General features: G+C 38.0%; 1 protein-coding gene across 13 annotated transcripts in view; it reads left to right on the plus strand.

Moving 5' to 3' along the window:
- LOC129759884 (heterogeneous nuclear ribonucleoprotein Q) overlaps positions 1–18,615 on the plus strand; it is a 58,695-nt gene that overhangs the window by 15,318 nt on the left and 24,762 nt on the right. For 4 of the 13 annotated variants that reach the window (XM_055757432.1, XM_055757436.1, XM_055757435.1 and 1 more), the window contains exons 2-5: positions 12,594–12,715; positions 16,826–17,019; positions 17,094–17,221; positions 17,344–17,585. In XM_055757432.1, coding sequence (XP_055613407.1) covers positions 12,596–12,715; positions 16,826–17,019; positions 17,094–17,221; positions 17,344–17,585 — 684 coding nt within the window. In that variant the 5' untranslated portion in view covers positions 12,594–12,595. Of the gene's footprint in view, positions 1–7,749; positions 8,092–12,593; positions 12,716–16,825; positions 17,020–17,093; positions 17,222–17,343; positions 17,586–18,615 lie in introns of those variants that run through there. The other 9 variants (XM_055757431.1, XM_055757427.1, XM_055757426.1 and 6 more) reach the window with 8 other exon arrangements.

The following is an 18,615-nucleotide window of genomic DNA, read 5'->3' on the forward strand; positions in this document are numbered from 1 at the left end:
GCAAATCTACAGACAGTATTTGTCCACCATTTTGTTTTTTCGCACTACCAGCAGCAGCAGCAACAGCTTCAGCGGCAACGATGTGATGTGTATCGTTTTTCTTGGTTGCTTCAGCCATTCGGATGACGATTGCGACTGCAATGACGAGACGGAGTTGAGTGCATTACTGCAATTTGTGCTCCGTATCGAATATTTTAGCACTCCATCAAAATGACCGCACCTTCGTCGGATCCGGAAAATCTCAAAGGGGACCAACAAGAAAGAGACGCACTGCCAAGTATACGAAAAAAGTGCATTAATACATACAATGCACTGCGCTACAACCAATTTAATCACAATCACGTACAACTACACATTGAGGCTTACATTTCGCGGAAAGTGCACTTACACCAGTGCAATGCACCAATGCACTTAGATCGGGACCGGTGTTTCTGGCGAAGAAGCAACGCTTCTTTGCGCTGAAAAAAACACGTGTTTCTTCCATGTTCCGATGACCGAACGTTGGATGTACTTTCATTCGGTTGTCGAAAAAAAAACTGAAAACCTCTCGAGTCCGAGCTGTGCTGTTGACCCCACGTGAGCTAGCAACCTTGATCTTGATCTCGATTCCAAAGATCCTCCCCGAAACCGTAACTGCTACGTCGTTGCTGGAATAGAATGAAAGGATAACAAATGATCAGATCTCTTTTTTCGGGAAGAAAACTCGGGGGTATGAGAAAATGAACGAAAATTGCTACCTTTTGCGCAGGTTGATGAGACCATTAGAGCATACCGATGTTCTCGTGGTTGGTACCCTTTGTTGGGTTCGTTTCTTTCGATCGAATCTCCAACAGCAGCGCAGCGCAGTTAGAAGGTGATCATGATGCACCATCGAAACGTTGGACCCACACGCGCCGCGCACGAAAGGACGTTGCCGGGCAGATTCTAAGAATCGATTCCGAAACGTAAACAACATCGTCCCATCATCGGCCGGAAGAATTTCCTCATAGAGTTGAATTTGCAAGGACGCGTGTCTGGAATGTTTGCCTGGTTGAAAAAAAAAGAAAATAAGTTTTTTGAATATTTTTTTTATTTATTTGGGTTGTTCAGTATATGCTGATATTCAATATTCTATCAATTTGTGAAAGAATCATTTAATCAAAAGATTGGAATAATTTGACAATCACAATTTCCTCGTTTTTATCTTTATAGCCAAAGGGCAATGTACTCTCGTTGTCTTTAGCCAGACTATCAGACTTCCGTACACATACACTGAAATATATGTAAACACATCCATGTCTTCGCAGAATTCCAGAATTGCACGCAATATTCGACTTAAAAATACAGGAGCAGAGATCGAGAAAAACATCAGCTGCCAGACAGAATTTTCTCACTCTCACACCACCACCGGAAAAGGGGGAAAACTAGAGTTTTTTTTCCAAAATAGTCGGAACAGTTGGATAATCAAATTTCCAAGGAAAACATCCTTGAAAGAAAGGGTCAGCAATTTTTCCTACACTTCTTATTTATCCCAGTGGAGTGGCTTCGAGCATGTCTGTTCCGAGAAATCCCTTCCCCAAAACAAATCATCCCCCCTTACTCAACACATACAGTTGCGTAAAGTGAGCGATCCTTCATTGGATTCCCAACCAACCTCAACCACCGAAAGGTTGTTGGAATCCGTTTTTCCCAGACAGCGACGACGTCATCCCCACAACCTACCCCTAACGTGACAACATTGAACCACCCACCCACCGACTCTCTCCCCTCCCCCTGGCTGGGGAAAGAAAATTGTAACATCCTCAGCCAGGAAGTCAACCGTTTTTCTCGCACCACACCAGAGCACCGTTTTGTACGGTGCACTTTCTGGAAATAGAAAGAGGCAGAGAGCGTCCCACAAATCTAGAAAGGGGGAATGATGTTGGGTGAGGAAACAAACAGTTTGCTCATTCAGACTCAATTAATCTTTCTTTCCGGCTTGGCGCTCGCAGGTTTAGGGCTGGGCCACAAGGTATTGACTGGGTGCTTACATAAAATGGTAACTGTTTGCAACATTTTGGCTGGAAGTTGGTATAGTTTGCCAATACTTAGTCCTACATCACTCTGATTCATGGCGACGACAAGTGAACGCTCATTGTTATTTGATTTCGGAAATGTTATTATGGTTGGTTGTCTGGGGTCTGGGGATAGGTAAATGGAATTTGTTGCTGGTAAACATATATTATGAATATTCACAAAACAAATCATGTTTCGTTTTTTGATTACTAAAACTCAATAAAGTTCTATTATTTCTTTGAAGTTAAAAGTTTATTGGAGTAGTTTGATTTCAAAAGTGTAATTTTAAACATTGGTTCGCAAAGAAAATGCAATAAGATATTTTTGGTTTTTATCTCTATATATTTAAAAAAAAACTATGAGCTTATGAACCAATTACTGATGGGATCAATGCGATTTGCATGTTTTGCATCGAATTGGTCGGCAAGGATTTTCCCCTCGATTGCCATTAATAGGGTGGCCAGCCAGCCATCCCACCTCTAGCGTTTCCTAGGGTGGCAGACTAACTAGTTGACTGGAATCGATCGATGCCGTCTGTGCTGCCCGTTTGTCAGCCAAATGTTTCCCGTGGAAACCCTTTTGTGGTACCAACCAACCAAGTACAGGATTTTGCTTTCCGGCTTGTGTGGGGAAAGACTAACTGAGTGAGTGAGAGGGTGGGTGCTTTCGGTCTAGCTGTCAGACATGTACATATTTTCCACACGGGTTTTCCCGAGCAATACCGGAAATAGGTAGAGGGTGTGCTGCAAGAGCGAGCGAGCGAACGAGCGAAAAGTAGTCAGGAAGAGAGCTTAGCTGCAGCAAAATTGCCACAGCTGCTGCAGTGAGGTTTGAGTTCCGTCTAGACGGTTCTCTTTTTTTCCTAGTAGACGACAGCGGCCCATTCTGAGAGTTTGGGGAGTGGGAGTGAATTGGGCAATCCTTTTCCCGAGAAAAGGTGGCAACACAAATACTACCGAGAGCATGTTGCCGGTAGTGATTTCCTGAAAAATGTAGTCTATGTGATAGTCGGGCTTGTGGGTATTGGAAATGTCGGTTGAGCTCCGAGGAGTATAAATTTCTTATTCGCGACCATTGTCAACTAGTTCATAAATCAAGCTTTTAAGCAAATAAACTGACTAATCTTTACAAAAATAGAAAATTCTTTAAGCAGAATTTAGAGTTTATTCTCAGTTTCTTATGGATAGGCCCAAAATTATTAAAAAAAAAAACTGGGACTGGTGAAATAAAAATCAGGATACCTAAAATTAACGAAAATTTCACTCAAAGTGATGACCTTTTTTTCGGTCGTTGATCCAAATTTTCGCTTCAGCTATAGTATCTAATGCAGTTCGTTACTAACCATTTTTCATCACATTCACAAAAATCAGGCAAAAAATCAGGAAAATCCAATAGCTTATCAATCAGGTTGTCAGACTTAGCCTCGAAAGCAATTGCTTCGACAGCTTTTACTTAGCTCGAACTTAAGTACGGCAAAACTTGAAAGCATTTGCTCAACTAGATATGAAAAAGCAGAGCAGAATACTGACTTTCAACTAGCTCCGGATTAAAAATATGCATGCAATTCGAAGTATTTGACACACATAACTGCTCGAAAATAGCAAAAACAATTACTAGAGCTTTATTCATATCAGCTATTAGCACCTCTTATGGGAAGTTTAGTCTTAGTTTGTTTGAAAATTATTTTCAATTTAACTGTACTCAGTAGAGTGCCTCGAATGACCCAACATTTGAAAAAGTTATGCGCTGCCTGCTTAAATTGATCCTAGACCTAGTTCAAGATCTGAAGTCAAATTTGGGTCAGATCGGATCACGGGAAGGAATCGTTCAACGAGCCAGATGTTTGTATGGGATTTTGAGACATTTTGTTCGGGAGGAACATGAAAATCCGGTTTTTCATGAGTAACTTTGGTTCCCTTCGGACGATTTCTTTTGAAAACGGTTTTTCTTAAAGCCTAAATTGTGACAAATATTTCATCCGAGTTAAGATAAAAGAGAAAAACTAGGACAAATTTACAAAAGCGAGACGATTTACAGCTGAACATTTATTGCTTTTTCACAGTTGATCAGCGAAGAAAAAATGGAAAATGGACGACAAATTCAACATGGTAAGACGGAGTTTACCGAGTCTGCTTGTAATTGTATAGAATTTTCAATCATTTTGTTCGAGAAGAACATAAAAATTAGTGTTTCGCCAAAAGCGAAGCCTTATCGGCTGATTTTTTTTTTAATTTTTTTTAAGCCTCAATTATGACAAAAAGTGAGCTAATTAAGGTAAATTTTCGGCCAATAAACCATTTTAATACATAAACAAGATATATCGTTGTCGCGATATTCATGGGATAGACCTATGTTTCAAAAGATATAATTCGCAAGTAAATGTAGTTTTAAGCTTTTAGTGTGCAACAAATTCACTCTGTTGTGTTGTGAGCCTACTTGGTTGAATGATTCAACTGAATCAAAGCAATCGAAAGATTCCTTTTGATTCAACCACGGTAAATGAAAAGTTCATATACCAGTATTTCGATAGCAACTTACTACCTTCTTCAGTGAGCGTTTTCGATTGATTATTCGAAAACGCTCACTGAAGAAGGTAGTAAGTTGCTATCGAAATGCCGGTATATGAACTTTTCATTTACCGTGGTTGAATCGAAAGGAATCTTTCGATTGCTTTGATTCAGGTGCAACAAATTGTTGTTTTGATCATTAATATTACTTTAATTAGAATTTCTATTAGATTTTTCAAACTTTATTACTTTATCATCATAACTCTAATCGAATTTTGCATTGTAGGTGCTTTTGTTAGACCTAGGATTAATTATAACGTGCATCGCATAAAATTTTTGATAGTTGGCTGGCGTTGGTCATTCTAATGTTTCTCCATTTCGTCTACTAATGACTCAAGAAACTGACATAGCAACTAAAATCCTCAAAAATAGCCAATGAAGTTTAAAGCATATCTCAGAGCAAACTTCTGATTTAAAGAGCTCAAAATTCGAGTATACAGAATTTACAGTTTAAACTAAAACGCGCATAAAATACTTCATATTCCAACGGAAAAATTACCCGTTTAACTTGAAGCGCATAAAATTATTTGAGTGATTGTGTTGAAATTGAGGATTGTTTTCTTTCATTGAAAATTTTTGTTCACAATTATTTCCTATTTTGTTTTAAATTCCAAATTCGTATCCTAAACTTTGATTTGAATTTTAATTCAGATGGCTGCTTAATAATTCTGGTTCAATATGCAAAAACTGTAATTTTCTGAATTTTATATATGTCCAATTTTGGAACCGAATCATTAATAGTTTGTGGTTCCAAGTTCAAATTCTAACTTTTGTTTTATGCACTGGAAATATTGCTTACACAAAGCACCAAATTTACATTTATCCGAGATGCAAATTAGAGTTTATTTTCACCAACTTGCCAATTTTGGCCAAATTTACAGAATATTGACAAGATATTGAAAAAAATGGTTTTAAATCAATAATCAACTTTCTCGAAAACCTCAACCAAATAGATTCAAAATCAGTTTTTTAGGTTTGTAAGTTCAATTCGTTCTATTTCACGAACAATATAATGAAATTTTGTCTTAATTCATTTTCACATTTTTCACTTTTTTGTGTAAGCAGTGTAATGCAATGTGTACGTGTGCAAAATTTGGTGACAACCAGTCAAGTGGTTTTTGAGATACAATCGACAAAATTTTATGGGCAGGATATAGAAAAAAATCCAGGAATGTCCCAGTGGGAGACCAAAACACAGGCGAAAATCAACTATTCGTCCAAAGTTCATATTTTAAATCGTTCAGAAGTCGTAGAGTAACTAACAATGAGCTTAAATTTGAATAAAAGTTAAGATGATTGAATTCATGAAGGTAGGGAATTTTTCAAGCGCTGTCCAAAAATTTCGATTAGGGAAGTGATAATAATTGAAAATTATGGATTTGGTTCGCTTAGCTGAATGATAAACAGGCTTGTTTATTTTTAAAAAATAAAAAAATTTACCCATCGCTAAAATAAAGAAAATACGGAGGTCAAATCGTGCGCAAAATATTTGGAATGCTTGGAGATAATTTGAAAATTTCAAAACTTTCAGCGGGCACCTGGCAGATTTTTAGACAAAAACTTTGCGTTGAAAAGTCTCGCCTGTATTTTCCAAAGATAAACAAGGGAAAGAAAATTAAAAATTTTGATGTCCAGTATTTGAGGAGGCTGACGATTTGTGTAGGCTGTAAATCAGTCAGTGTTTCATAACGATTGACACGATGAGGGAATGCACTTTAAAAGAAGACTGCCTCCAATGCGGCCGTTTACCCTGCAAAACGCTTGAATAAGTTTCACAACATTGGTGAAAAAAAAAAAAGAAAACTGTGGTGAAGAAAAAGTCAAATTTGTTGTTTTTGTGCCGTTTGAGGTCGATCGGCTAAATTTGTCCTAACTACAACCAAATTGAAAACTTTAAGTGATTTTGAAGGTCAAGCTTCACAAAATAGCAAAAGTTATTAAAAATAGCCTTGATTTGGAACAACGGAGGTCGATAATTTACATTATAGGTGGCGTACGTGGTGCTCATAAATAAAAGTTGAAAAACTTCTTTCATGGACGCTAACTTAGAAACCATCAGACAGAACGTTACAAAAATTTGCACATGTAAACATCACATCACTATGCAACTTTGCTGGAAATTTCATCAAGCTCCATTCATTCATTCAAAAACTATTAACAAAACAAAGTGATGGATTTTTTTCAAATTCAGTCCTTATTTGAAAACCGAAAAATTGTCTGTCCTCATGAATAATATTCCAAAAAAAAATTATTTTTGCTAGATGTCCTTTAAGGGGTGGAAGGTGGAATTTCAAAAGGGCTTCCTCTACGCCTTGGAGCTAAAAAAACGACCCACAGAATGTTAAATGTTGCAAAATGAACAAAATGAAGCTTGGATTTTCACAGAAGCACGAGGAACAAAAAAGTTTATCAGGAAAATGTTTATTGAATTATCCACAAACACAACTACACATTTTAACAAATATTCCGAAGGAATTAATAATTTGTTAATTATTCTTTATTTTTCAAAAGGCAGTTTTCTTCCTGATTGATTTTGTACCAAAGGTTTGTAATGTTTTTTATGTGATTTTAAAGTTATTTTATTACCTTTTTTCCTTCATATCTGTTGTTATTTTGGCATGAATTTGGAAAAAATGTAATGATTTTACCAACATTACTTATCTGTGGGCACATGAGCTTGAATTTACTGAAATTTTAAGATCAGCTCTGTCTTTTCTTTCAAATACTCCCTAAATTGGGTTCCCAGGCTTTTTAGCACGTTGTAGAACAATTTTCGTTTTGTTACGTAAGACGACAAACAAATCAAATTATTGCTTCCGGTCAACGACTGAAAAGGATTTCCGAAAATAATGCAGACATGCTGACAACTCAACTCCGGAGAAAAGCCAAATTGGCGCAAATCCAATAGCAGTGCTACGGTGCCTATGCTGCAGAAACATGATTTTTCCATTTTCCTGGTGCTGAAAACGGGCACCCTGCTCTCAATAAATGGGGAGAAAGGAGAAAAAAAAAAACAACCTATCTTCTGTGCAAACACATTTTTGTTTTGATGCATGTTCGGCCAGAAGCTGCAATCACAGTGCGCCATGACACATAAATATCGTTTCCGGGGTAGGCCGTTTTTCTTTCGACTCTACCCGAACTGTCAGTTTAGCGAAAAAAAATCCGGCTGGTGGTTGATAATTTCTGCCCACTTCCCACGACTCCTCGTTGCTCGCTGTGAAGCCCGAATGGTGTAGAAGTTTTCATCCTGCTGGCCTTCCAAAAATAAATGGAACCCCCGAAAATTTGTTGAAAATTCCAAAATAGTAACCTTCAGTTTGAGTTGTTTTTCCGTTGTTTTTTGTTTGTTCCTACCTAGAAATTAATCTTTCAAAAAAAGGTGTCCGGAATTGTTCGTTGGAAGAAAAAATCGACGATTTTTTGTGTTGAGCGATTGCTCTTCTGATGGAAACCGGAACTGCAGTCCGAACGACCAAGTTTGGCAAAGGTAATGAAAACTCTTTTTTTCTAAAATTTATGGTTCATTGTTTGCTGATGTGCGAATGAGCAGGAACAATCTTATTAGTATTTCTGTAAATGATCGCTCCATGAGAAAACTCTTTTCTTCTTTTGATCGATTCAGTTTTATCAGCGAGAATGTTTACCCTCAATACTCTAGACTTCAAAATGCACTTCTGTGATGCAATTTGAATTATCACCTAAGATAGTAAAATGACCCAAGTCGAACTCTTGAACGATGATTGCACTACGAGTGAAATCTCGTTTATGGGGGAGAATGTTTGTTTGGATTTACCTGAATTCGTCCGATAACATTTCAATCGTGAAAGTTCATCGAGGTCTCTCTCTGGCGGAACGTTCCATTACCATGCACCATGATGGGGCGTTTCGATGCACCGTAACCTGAAGTGAATTAAAACAACATTAGAATCAGATTTGTTTTTGTGCCGCCACATTTTCAATACTACACAGCTTAATCGTGTGGTCAATTTAGTCACACCAACCATCCAAGCGCGGGGCCGAAAAATTCATCAAAATAGGTTTGCATTCCGATCCACATCGCCTTCGATGATTTAGCTGTCCCCATCTGCTATCCTGAAGGAATTTTTCGCTCCCAAACGTGTCGCCAACAGCCTTATGCCAAACCCCTTCTTTGATGCTTTTCATCTCTCCCACATTTGAACGAAAGTCGAAAAGAAGACTACCAACTAGCAGCTTATTAGCAAAACGCGCATTTTCGCACATTCACTATTCTATTCGAAACTAGAGCTAGAGTTTGAGTCCCAGAGCAACACCGGTTGCGCTTAGTTAATCTAACTAGCGCAATAACTGTGTAGTGTTCTAAAAGAGGCGCAGTACACGTGTGTTTTGATAAGTTCTTGTGTTCTTTCCAAAATTTAAGTCCCGAAAACATCAATTCTTGTCAGTTTAGCAAACTTTTTCAGCGAGCATCAAATTTGATTAATTGTTGACTGGGTGGAACCTGTGAGTTTGTCCACCAATTTTTGGAGGTAAGTTTTTGAGCTTTGCGATGATCCTGTTGGGTGGAGAAAAAGAAAAATATGTTTTATCACTAAGCGAAATCAAATTTCTTGATAAATTTATAATTAAGTGATCTGTACATATCATATTTGAAGGTCAGTACACCCGAGGTCATTGACCTGGACGATTTTTTTGGATGATTTTGGGAATGTGTGTTGGGATGGGGATTGATGCCAATTTGTTTGAATATGTGTTCGTTGTACGAATAGCTGTGTCGAGGTGTGAGTACATGTTTAATTTAAAGAAACGCTGAAAATAAGCACCAGCCTCGGTATCTTGGTCGAGGTCCAAACAGCCGGAGCCACTTTTGAGTCCCCAAGCCTTCGTCAAAACAGCATACGAATGCACGGAAACGAAAAGCAAAGAAAATTGGCAATTGTTGCGAATTTCTGCCCTGTGTTGCCATTCCGAAAGTTCACTGCTTGCGTATAGGTGTGGAAAGCTACTCTTCGCATACGCACCCATACATTCGCGAAGGTAAATCCGTTGCCTGTTTTGGGGCTCCCCTCCCGTGTGCCACCCACTTGGCCAGTTTGAATGGTATTCTGAGGGGGACTGATTGAACTTGAAGATCCACAGTCATTCATACGCACCCATACACTGGCACAAATTTCGCACATTTTTTTCTCCTTTTTGAAGCGTCCTAATCTTGTTTGGGCCATTTGAGTTCCTGAATCCAGATACAATGTGACGTAACTATGCTGTAAAAGTGGTCAATCAGCTCTGCGATGATATCCTTAATGATTCCGGTCAGGAAAATTTTCCATCCTGTTGAATACATGGATGGAGTCAATTTTCATACAATGCCACATTTTCATGTTCGATTGTGTGGGTCTAAGATGTGGAACTCAAACGTCACGATTTTCAGATTTTCTGACGTCATTGGTTTTACAAATGATGCCGAAATAAACATAGCACATCATTAATTTACAAAAAAAAATCAATCAAAATGAATGCGATAGAATTATCAGTCGTCTCAAAGGTATGATTCTTCTGAAACACCCAAAGGAGAGCATTCCTTTTTATGCATCTTATGTCCCCATTCCAAAAATGGCGACCACGCAGAACTCACGCGCTAAAGTCAACAGAGGCAGATTCGGGGTTCAATCAACGCTTTTCATCACTGGTTTTATTATTAGATTAACACATTTTTTATTCTCAAACGGAAAGTAGGTCACCGTGCTTCTACACATATCTCGTTTGAATTTTATTCTCAACAATTTACCAGAACACTTGACTTTAAATTTTCAACACAGGGCAAAAATTCTTTAAAGATCACTTTGTTGCTCTTCCTGGAATTTTAAGATCTCAAGTATTCAAGATTTTTGTTAACAGAATTTCCAACCTTGAATTACTATGAACTTCTATGCTCACCCGAATTCGAGTTTAGAGTTATCTACCGATTTGCAACGATCTAGCCAACAAAGCGCAACGCGAACGACTGCATGGCTCGGTTTCACTTTCAACCAGACTAACCTCGCAAAATCTCTATCAAAATGCAAAAAGATGGCACACACATTGCCAAAATTCAGCCCCACACGCACCATCGAATTGGGCAGCCTTGAAAAGTAAACCCCATTCGCAAAAAATACGCACAATTTGCACTACCGCAAGCAGCCAGTCAGTCAGCCAAACCGCCCAAACGAATGGCCGCCCCCCGAAAAACCGCACGCCAGTCGCTCGGTGCATCTTCATCCTCTCTACAGTCTTCCTCTTCTATTCATAACTTCTCCTAATTCAACAATAAACCGAACGACCATCCGGCGACAACACACCGAACGACCGGCAAATCAGTCAGTCAGTTAGTCAGCCAGCCCCCGAATTCAAAATGTGGCAAAGCAAAAACAAGCAATATAAACTACTAACACACGTTGTTTGACCTACTTTCCGAAAACCGTCCGGTGCGAATTTCGAGGCCAAGTTTACCCCCGACGCTCTTCGGTCCGGCGTTTGCAAATTCCCGTCGTTTTGCCGGTCATAAACGATACCCGCCGGTCGATGAATGACGGGGAGCGGGGTGAGCCAGACGAGCGAGGGTTAAAAGTGCGTCACGCAGATTTCGCGAGTTTTCGGCTGAGAACGCACGCCTGCCTGCAAGTGGTAAGCTAGAGAGAGAGAAAGAGACAAAGAGCGCACGCGGATCGATGGAGCGTTCATTGCGTTTTTGGGGAGCTTTGTGGAGCATTGCGAGCTCGAGATGATAATCAGTTTCGGGGTCTGCTACTCGAGTGTCCATTGATGATAATTGCTAGGGCTTCTAACGAGGGACAACAATGTCCTGACAAGGTACAACAACTTCTAACCTACCTCACCTTTTTAAAACCCTTTTTGAAGAAACAAACCAAAACATATGCAAAACTTGCGAAAATCAACTATCATTGTCTAGGGGTCTTTAACGATGCTAAACTTATATCCAAAAAAAAAAACATCTAGACACAAGGGTAAGGGGGGATGACTGGTTGAGATTTTTTTTTCTTATACCTCTCGCAAAACGCACTTTTTGCACACACAAACACAACGTGAGTCAGGAGCGAGTAAAAAAAATAACAAATAACGCAACGCGATTTGGGGCGTTTGTGTTTTAAACTTTTTTCTTCCCAACTCCTAATCGCGAAACGATGCGAATAGCTGGCTAGAGGAGGGTGAAAAAGTAAAAAAAAAATCCAACTGTGCGTGTGCGTAATGCGTTTGGCGACTGTCTAATATGTATATTTGCGAATAGGATGCATGAAATGCGTGGTATGGTGTGAGTTCGGCCTTGAGCTAAATTCGCAATCGATTGTGCGTATACTCACCCCACGCGCGGTGCGTCCTATAAACGGAATTGTCATGAGAGTGACTATCAGCAGTCAGCACACCCCTTGCGAGAGACTATAATTTGTTACTCAGCGAAAGGGTCATTCCCTAAAAACAACCTGATCTAGCGGGATTTTTTTCCCTATACTGAACCGGTCCAAACTGACCAACTAAAACTATGCGTCTGTAGCGAATGCTTTGTTTGGCATACGCACCACCCTTGCTTGGCGTCGCGACGCTTTGTGTCTGAGAGCATTCTCTCGCGCTAACGGAGCATCATTTGCGTCCGTGGGTCTGGCTGGGTTGAAAAAAAAAGCAAATCGCGTGAGCTTTGCGTGAGTTAGACACTTGGACGCATAATGAACCGAGACTCTCAACCCATAGTCTACTGAATTAGATAAAAAAAACGGCTAGATTCCCTATGCGTTGAGTCAAGCAATAATCCTGACCTACCCAAACCGGGAAGACGTGCGTGACGCACCTATTTTTTTTGTTTTCCGTCTTCTCTTTGTGCCTCTGTTAGGTCCCCCCGAGAATGGCTGGATCTATTTTGATTTTGTCTAGATATTGTGGGTGTGTTTGTGCACCGGAAATGGCGTTGAAGAATGTGTGAATGTAACTAATTAAAGCTAATTTTCTTTCTTGTTGTTTCAGAAATGGCTGAAGGAAATGGAGAACTTGTCGAGGATATGACACACCAAAAGATGGAGGGAGCTGGCGATGGCGAGCGAACAGAAGATTACTCCAAACTGTTAGAGTATGGACTGGATAAGAAGGTAAATATAACTGCATGCAATTGTAAAAACAAACTACAGCATATTGTTCGATAATATGCCTTAACATATATGCTTAAAAGTAAGAAAATAACTGTGATTAAAGCTTAGTTCATTTAGAAATGAGAAAGTTTCGAATGCGTATAGCTTCAAAATCATTCGTTTGATCGAAATACTTTCTGAGAAAGAAATGAAGATAATTTTATTAAAAGTCTTGGAAAAATAACAAAAAAAAAAATGTTTTTTTGTAAAACATATGTCTACTTTATTCTTGGTATCTCCATCGGTCCACACACTTTTTCAGTCTTGATATTGATCATTTCGTCTAATCTGTATTAGAGGTGACTGCAACCTCCTTCTTTAATTTCCGCTACATTTTTGTTCCAATGAGAGAACCTGAGAGCAATTCGGTGAATTCATCCGTTTCGAAATTAATAAGACTAGATAATTTTTGTTTCACCAAAACATGTTTTTACTGGAATTTCAGCCAGAAAAATATATTTTTGGACAATTTTGCAGTAGTTTTTCCAAAAAACCAAGAACAGCATTTGATTCTGTATGAACCCTCCATGCTTATGAGGGTCTGGTATATATCTCACTCAAAATTTAAAAATTCTAGTAAAATTCCAGGTGATTAAAGAGGTAAAATCGTGACCCAAAACAAAGGCCAGAGCCCCTAAATCTCGTTGCAGACCACGAACTCTGTTGCGGTTTCCATTATTCTCTAAATACCAAATGTTCAATAAGATCTATCACATTTCGGGTGCATTGATCAAAATTCAAAGTTCAATTTTTGTGTTCAGAATTGGGCTTCTGTATTCAGTTTAGATTTCTTGATTTTCGTTGAAACAAGATTTTTCATAAAAATTTGTTTGGTAATAACGGTTCGAATTGTTTTTACTTCTTGTACTAAAATTAGGTTCAGGATCTTGATTTAAAAATTCATAGATATGTTCAAAATTTGGTTCCGGATCGAAAAAATAAATAAATTAGATATTATTATCAAAATTTTCTTCCACATTTTAGATTTGAAATTGTCTCCTTAAATTTTTATGCAAAATTCAAACATGAAAAAGCTTCATATTAATGATTTTGAAATAATGTTTCAAAATCACTCAACTTTCGAATGTCTTTTTTTTCTGAGTTTAATTTTAAAATTTTTGATTGAGGGTTATTATACAGACTGTGACTTACAGATTGAAAAATTGGGATTGAAATTAAGAAATTGCATTCAAATCTCGCGTGAACTTTCATTACGTCGTATGAAACATCTTAGGAATTCACATAAAACTGCTGCATAAGTTACATTTTGTTTCATACGACGTAATGCAAGCCATGCTTCCGAAAATCAATCATTTTCACTGAGCCATGCTTGACTACATTTAGAGCCAAAAAATCAAAGCAGTCAAATTTTCCTTCTTCAACCAAATCATACAAACAATCATGCATGACAACGACGCTTCTGTATTTGAAACTCTTTTGCGATACATGATGAGGTAAAAAAGGACGCAGACTATCAGCAACGAACGTCTCGATGCTGATTTCCTTCCCCTAACGACTTTCAACCTTTAGGATCATAACTGATATGTATCAGTTCTGAGCGATCTATGTAGGCTATCAGATGATTTTTTATTTTTCGTTTTGCCTAGAAGGACAAAATAATGACTAGGTAACTGCAATGAACTGTCCAGCATGTGCTACAGCTTTTGTGAACATGTGGTCCTGGTATTTATTCCGATTTTTCCTTTTGAAACATTAATGATCGTCTATCAATAACGAACATTATCAACAATGATGCGAGGATAGACGTTCGGGAATGATTGAGGGACCGACGTTCAAAATGTATCACCAAGTATGTCGATCACCGTCGATTAGCCACGTGACGAATAGCAACGGTAGCCTCCGGTGGGGCATGGTATATCTTCTTGTATCAAGTTAGTGTTGATTTTCGACATATATTCAATGGGTACTTTTACCACGTGCGTATCACAGCACTCGGAGGTAGCATCATTCTAGCTAGAAACCATTCCTGATTGCTTTTCTTGAGCGATTTTCCGACCACTGATGCAAGCTCATGCGAGAAATATTGAAGTAAGCTCCAGTTTTTTTTTCGAGTTCTGCTATCAATGGACATTTGAAATACGCAGCTCAGCTGAAAATCACAAATTTGGAATAATATTTTTGTTTTTCTGAAGATTTTATTATGATGAATTATGATTTTTAATCCAAAAAAATCATGCTCATAATTTCAATTACGAAATAGATTTTTAATGAAAATCGTACACATGCAGTCTTAAGACGAAATATTCTGGTCAAAATTCGATTTTTCTATGGCTTGATTTCAAAAAACCTTTTTGTTCGGTCTTTGACCAGATCGGACCGATTGCCATGAGAAAATTTATTGATAATAGTAGCATTTTAAAGAATTTCAATCGTTTATGATCGACCAGAATGATTTTTTCGAATATAAACTACTAACCTGTTTAAGTAACATAGATTTTGTCTCTTGCATTATTGTTGCCTAAAATTTCAGGGACTTAAAAAATAGCTAAACCGTAACCGTTTCTCAAAACAAAAGTTAAAAACTAAATTTTTTAGTTAAATCAGCAAAAGGGTGAACTTTTGATTTGAAACTCAAAATTTTAATCTCCGACGATGGTTAAAAAATATTTGAATATGCACCAGAATTCTTTGTATTAATTGCTGATTTTCGTTAAGTCAATAAGTTCAGCTGTCCGTAAGAGTCTTAGAGCTCCCTTTTTTGTACCTCAAGTCTGTTTTATGCAGATTAAGCAAACAATTTAAAAGATTTAACGGCTTATTCCCGAAAGTATTAATTTGAAACCCCAAAACTATAAACGTTAAGAAATCTTTAACTTGAATATTCAGGATACATTAAATCAAAAAAATTCAAAGTTTTTCATGCAAAAATTTAGAAGTTAAAATTCGGTCAGCCAAGCCCCCCTGAGACGCTTCTACCCACATCACTGATCAATAATGCAAAAACGCTATTTTACCTCATTTTTCTGAGTATTTTCATCTTCTACGAATAAAAATTATGTCAGAGTCACGTCAGAGTTTTAAATTTTGCTGTTCTCAGTTTGTGATAATCTCAAAAGGTGCTTTTACAAGACTCGTACTTCTACCTTACTTTACTATTTTTAGGCTTTTAAAACAGCGAAAACCAATGTTTTTGTCACGAAAATGGGGGCAGAGTACTGGCATATCATTACTTTTTTTTGCCAAACTACTTAGCTTAATACGCTGAGGGTCTTGCCATGAGCAGACCCGTTAAAAAGGACTCAACTGATGAAATTTGTTTGAAATTGATTTTTTACATGTTTGGTTATCAATCAAAATTCATCTGTCGCATTGCCTCGACACTGGCTATAATGGTTGCAAGCTCTGGACTAGCAATATTTGTTTTTTTTTTTTGCGGTTCAGTTTAACTGACTGATTGCTAAGCAACACCTCTAGCCTTTCGGAGAAAAATCTGATGAGCATTTCAGCAATTAACGCTTAGTTTTTCGCTTATTATTAATTTAAAATGTATCCTTTGAGCCTTGACTTCCCTGATCTGTTGACCCTTTACCGTGGCTGCCGATCATGTACTTCACTTCATCACAGGATTTAAATTTTGTGGTGGACATTCTTGACAGTGTTTTCATACATTTTTACTACTCACGCATAGTAATTTTTGGTATAAACAACGGGTTTTTCAGTTCTCGATTTGCTCAGTTATTTTTTTTTGTTCTCTTGGATCCTAAATACGCGATAGTCAAAAATATTTAAAAAAAAAATAGATTTCATAGTACTTTTTCCAAGCAACACAATGTTGTCAAAATTGTGCATTTCCGATTACAATGAACTTAGTTATGAACGAAAAAAAAAATGTCTCATTCCTAAATGAACTTAGCTTTTCTATCACAGTGTTCACTATTTCTTGTTCAATGACTACAAATCCGAATTGAGTTCTAAGTTAGATATTTTGATTTGCAATGTAGAGACTGGATTTAACAAAAAAAAATGGATTAAAACTTCACCTGCATAAATTTTTTGTTCTTTCAAGTTTCCCTACAATAAGATCAATTAATTCGTTTTTTTTTTAATCAGGTGGCAGGCAAATTGGATGACATCTACAAAACCGGCAAACTTGCTCACACCGAACTGGACGAGCGAGCACTCGATGCCCTGAAAGAGTTCCCCGTAGATGGTGCCTTGAACGTTCTGAGCCAGTTCCTAGAATCCAACCTCGAGCATGTATCAAACAAATCGGCCTACCTGTGTGGGGTGATGAAAACCTACCGGTAAGTGTGTCAACGAAAGCCGGAAACTGAAAGTGTGGGAGCTTATCGATTTTTTTTCTTGAATCTTCCCACAGTCAGAAAAGCAGAGCCACCCAACAAGGACTCCCCACACCTGCAATAACAGTACAAGCAAAAGGCCCGGACGAAGCAAAGATCAAGGCAATCCTAGAACGCACAGGTTATACCCTCGATGTCACGACAGGTCGGTATCATTGTTTATTAATTTTTATGAAACCTAACTAAACATGTTTTGATTTCTTTGTGCAATCAAATTGATGGTCTGAATTAATGTTTCGTTTGCGTATTTTACATTTTCCCCTGCAGGACAACGAAAGTATGGCGGTCCACCTCCAAACTGGGAACACAGTCCACCGGGCAATGGGTGCGAGGTGTTTTGCGGTAAGATCCCCAAAGACATGTTCGAAGACGAGTTGATACCGCTCTTCGAGAAATGTGGTAAAATTTGGGACCTGCGCCTGATGATGGATCCAATGACAGGGACGAATCGAGGCTACGCATTTGTCACATTCACCTCCCGAGATGCCGCCTGTAATGCAGTTCGAGAGGTAGGTTGAATCTGTTACCAGTTCAAAACGCTACCACCACGTGGTTTGTCTTTGTCCAGGTTTATTATGTTTTTGGTTTCATTTTATTCAAACTCTCAAATCCCGATTCCTCTCCCGAGTCCTTCCCACTAGTCTACTGTTTTGAACCATTTCCGATCCAAGTTTATCCCGAGTAGTGTGATCCTTATTCAATGAGCTACACCTTACTGTTTCCAAGATGAGGATATTTTTGATCAATTATCAAGTTTACAGCAAAGCGAATAGCTGAACCGTAGTTTATCACCCACTAATGTATATTTGGATGATTAGCGTTGGACAGTGAAGGGTTGTCTACCAAATGTAACGGTTTGGAAAGTAGTTGTAGTAGTAAGATGAAAATCCTGTTCTAACTTTGTCGGCCTGGTTATTGAAGGGTAATGACCATTGGTTCAACTATATTACTAAACGTAGTGAGTAGAGGTGATTGGTGTCTCGTGGTTTACTTTAAAAAAATCTTCATTTCAATGGCTAAGGATGTTTATCAACCATAAAGATATGAACCGAAATTTCGTTCAAATACCTAAGCCTAAGGAATGGTTGGGTAGCGAAAATATTGTTTCTGTTGATGTCTTGAGTTCATTTGTTTTTGTTTCTTTTCACAAAGCTGAAAGATGATAATTAAAAAAAAAAACTCTGTATCAAACGCTCAACGCATCAATGACTAGTTTACAAACGTCTACTATTGTTCCTGTTGGCATAATTTCCTCTATTATCTTCGAGGTTTTCTAAAATCTTCTGGTTTTCTTATCCGTACCTTTTTTTATCTCTTATTCTCTATTCAATCAATAATATTTAAAATGATCTTCAAAAAACTAAAATCTATCGCCTTTAGTTGCTTAAACGGGTAAACACGTACTTTGAGAGACAGAATACTATTAAAAATCTAGTAAATACGTACTTTGAAATGATCGATTCCATCCTGAAATGTTAGAGGACATAATGAAAATGAGCGATTTCAACAGCTCGTTGCGCTCAACAACAAGGCACGAAA

This window comes from Uranotaenia lowii, unplaced genomic scaffold (genome assembly GCF_029784155.1).
Source record: "Uranotaenia lowii strain MFRU-FL unplaced genomic scaffold, ASM2978415v1 HiC_scaffold_30, whole genome shotgun sequence".
In the NCBI taxonomy this organism is placed as follows: domain Eukaryota; kingdom Metazoa; phylum Arthropoda; class Insecta; order Diptera; family Culicidae; genus Uranotaenia; species Uranotaenia lowii.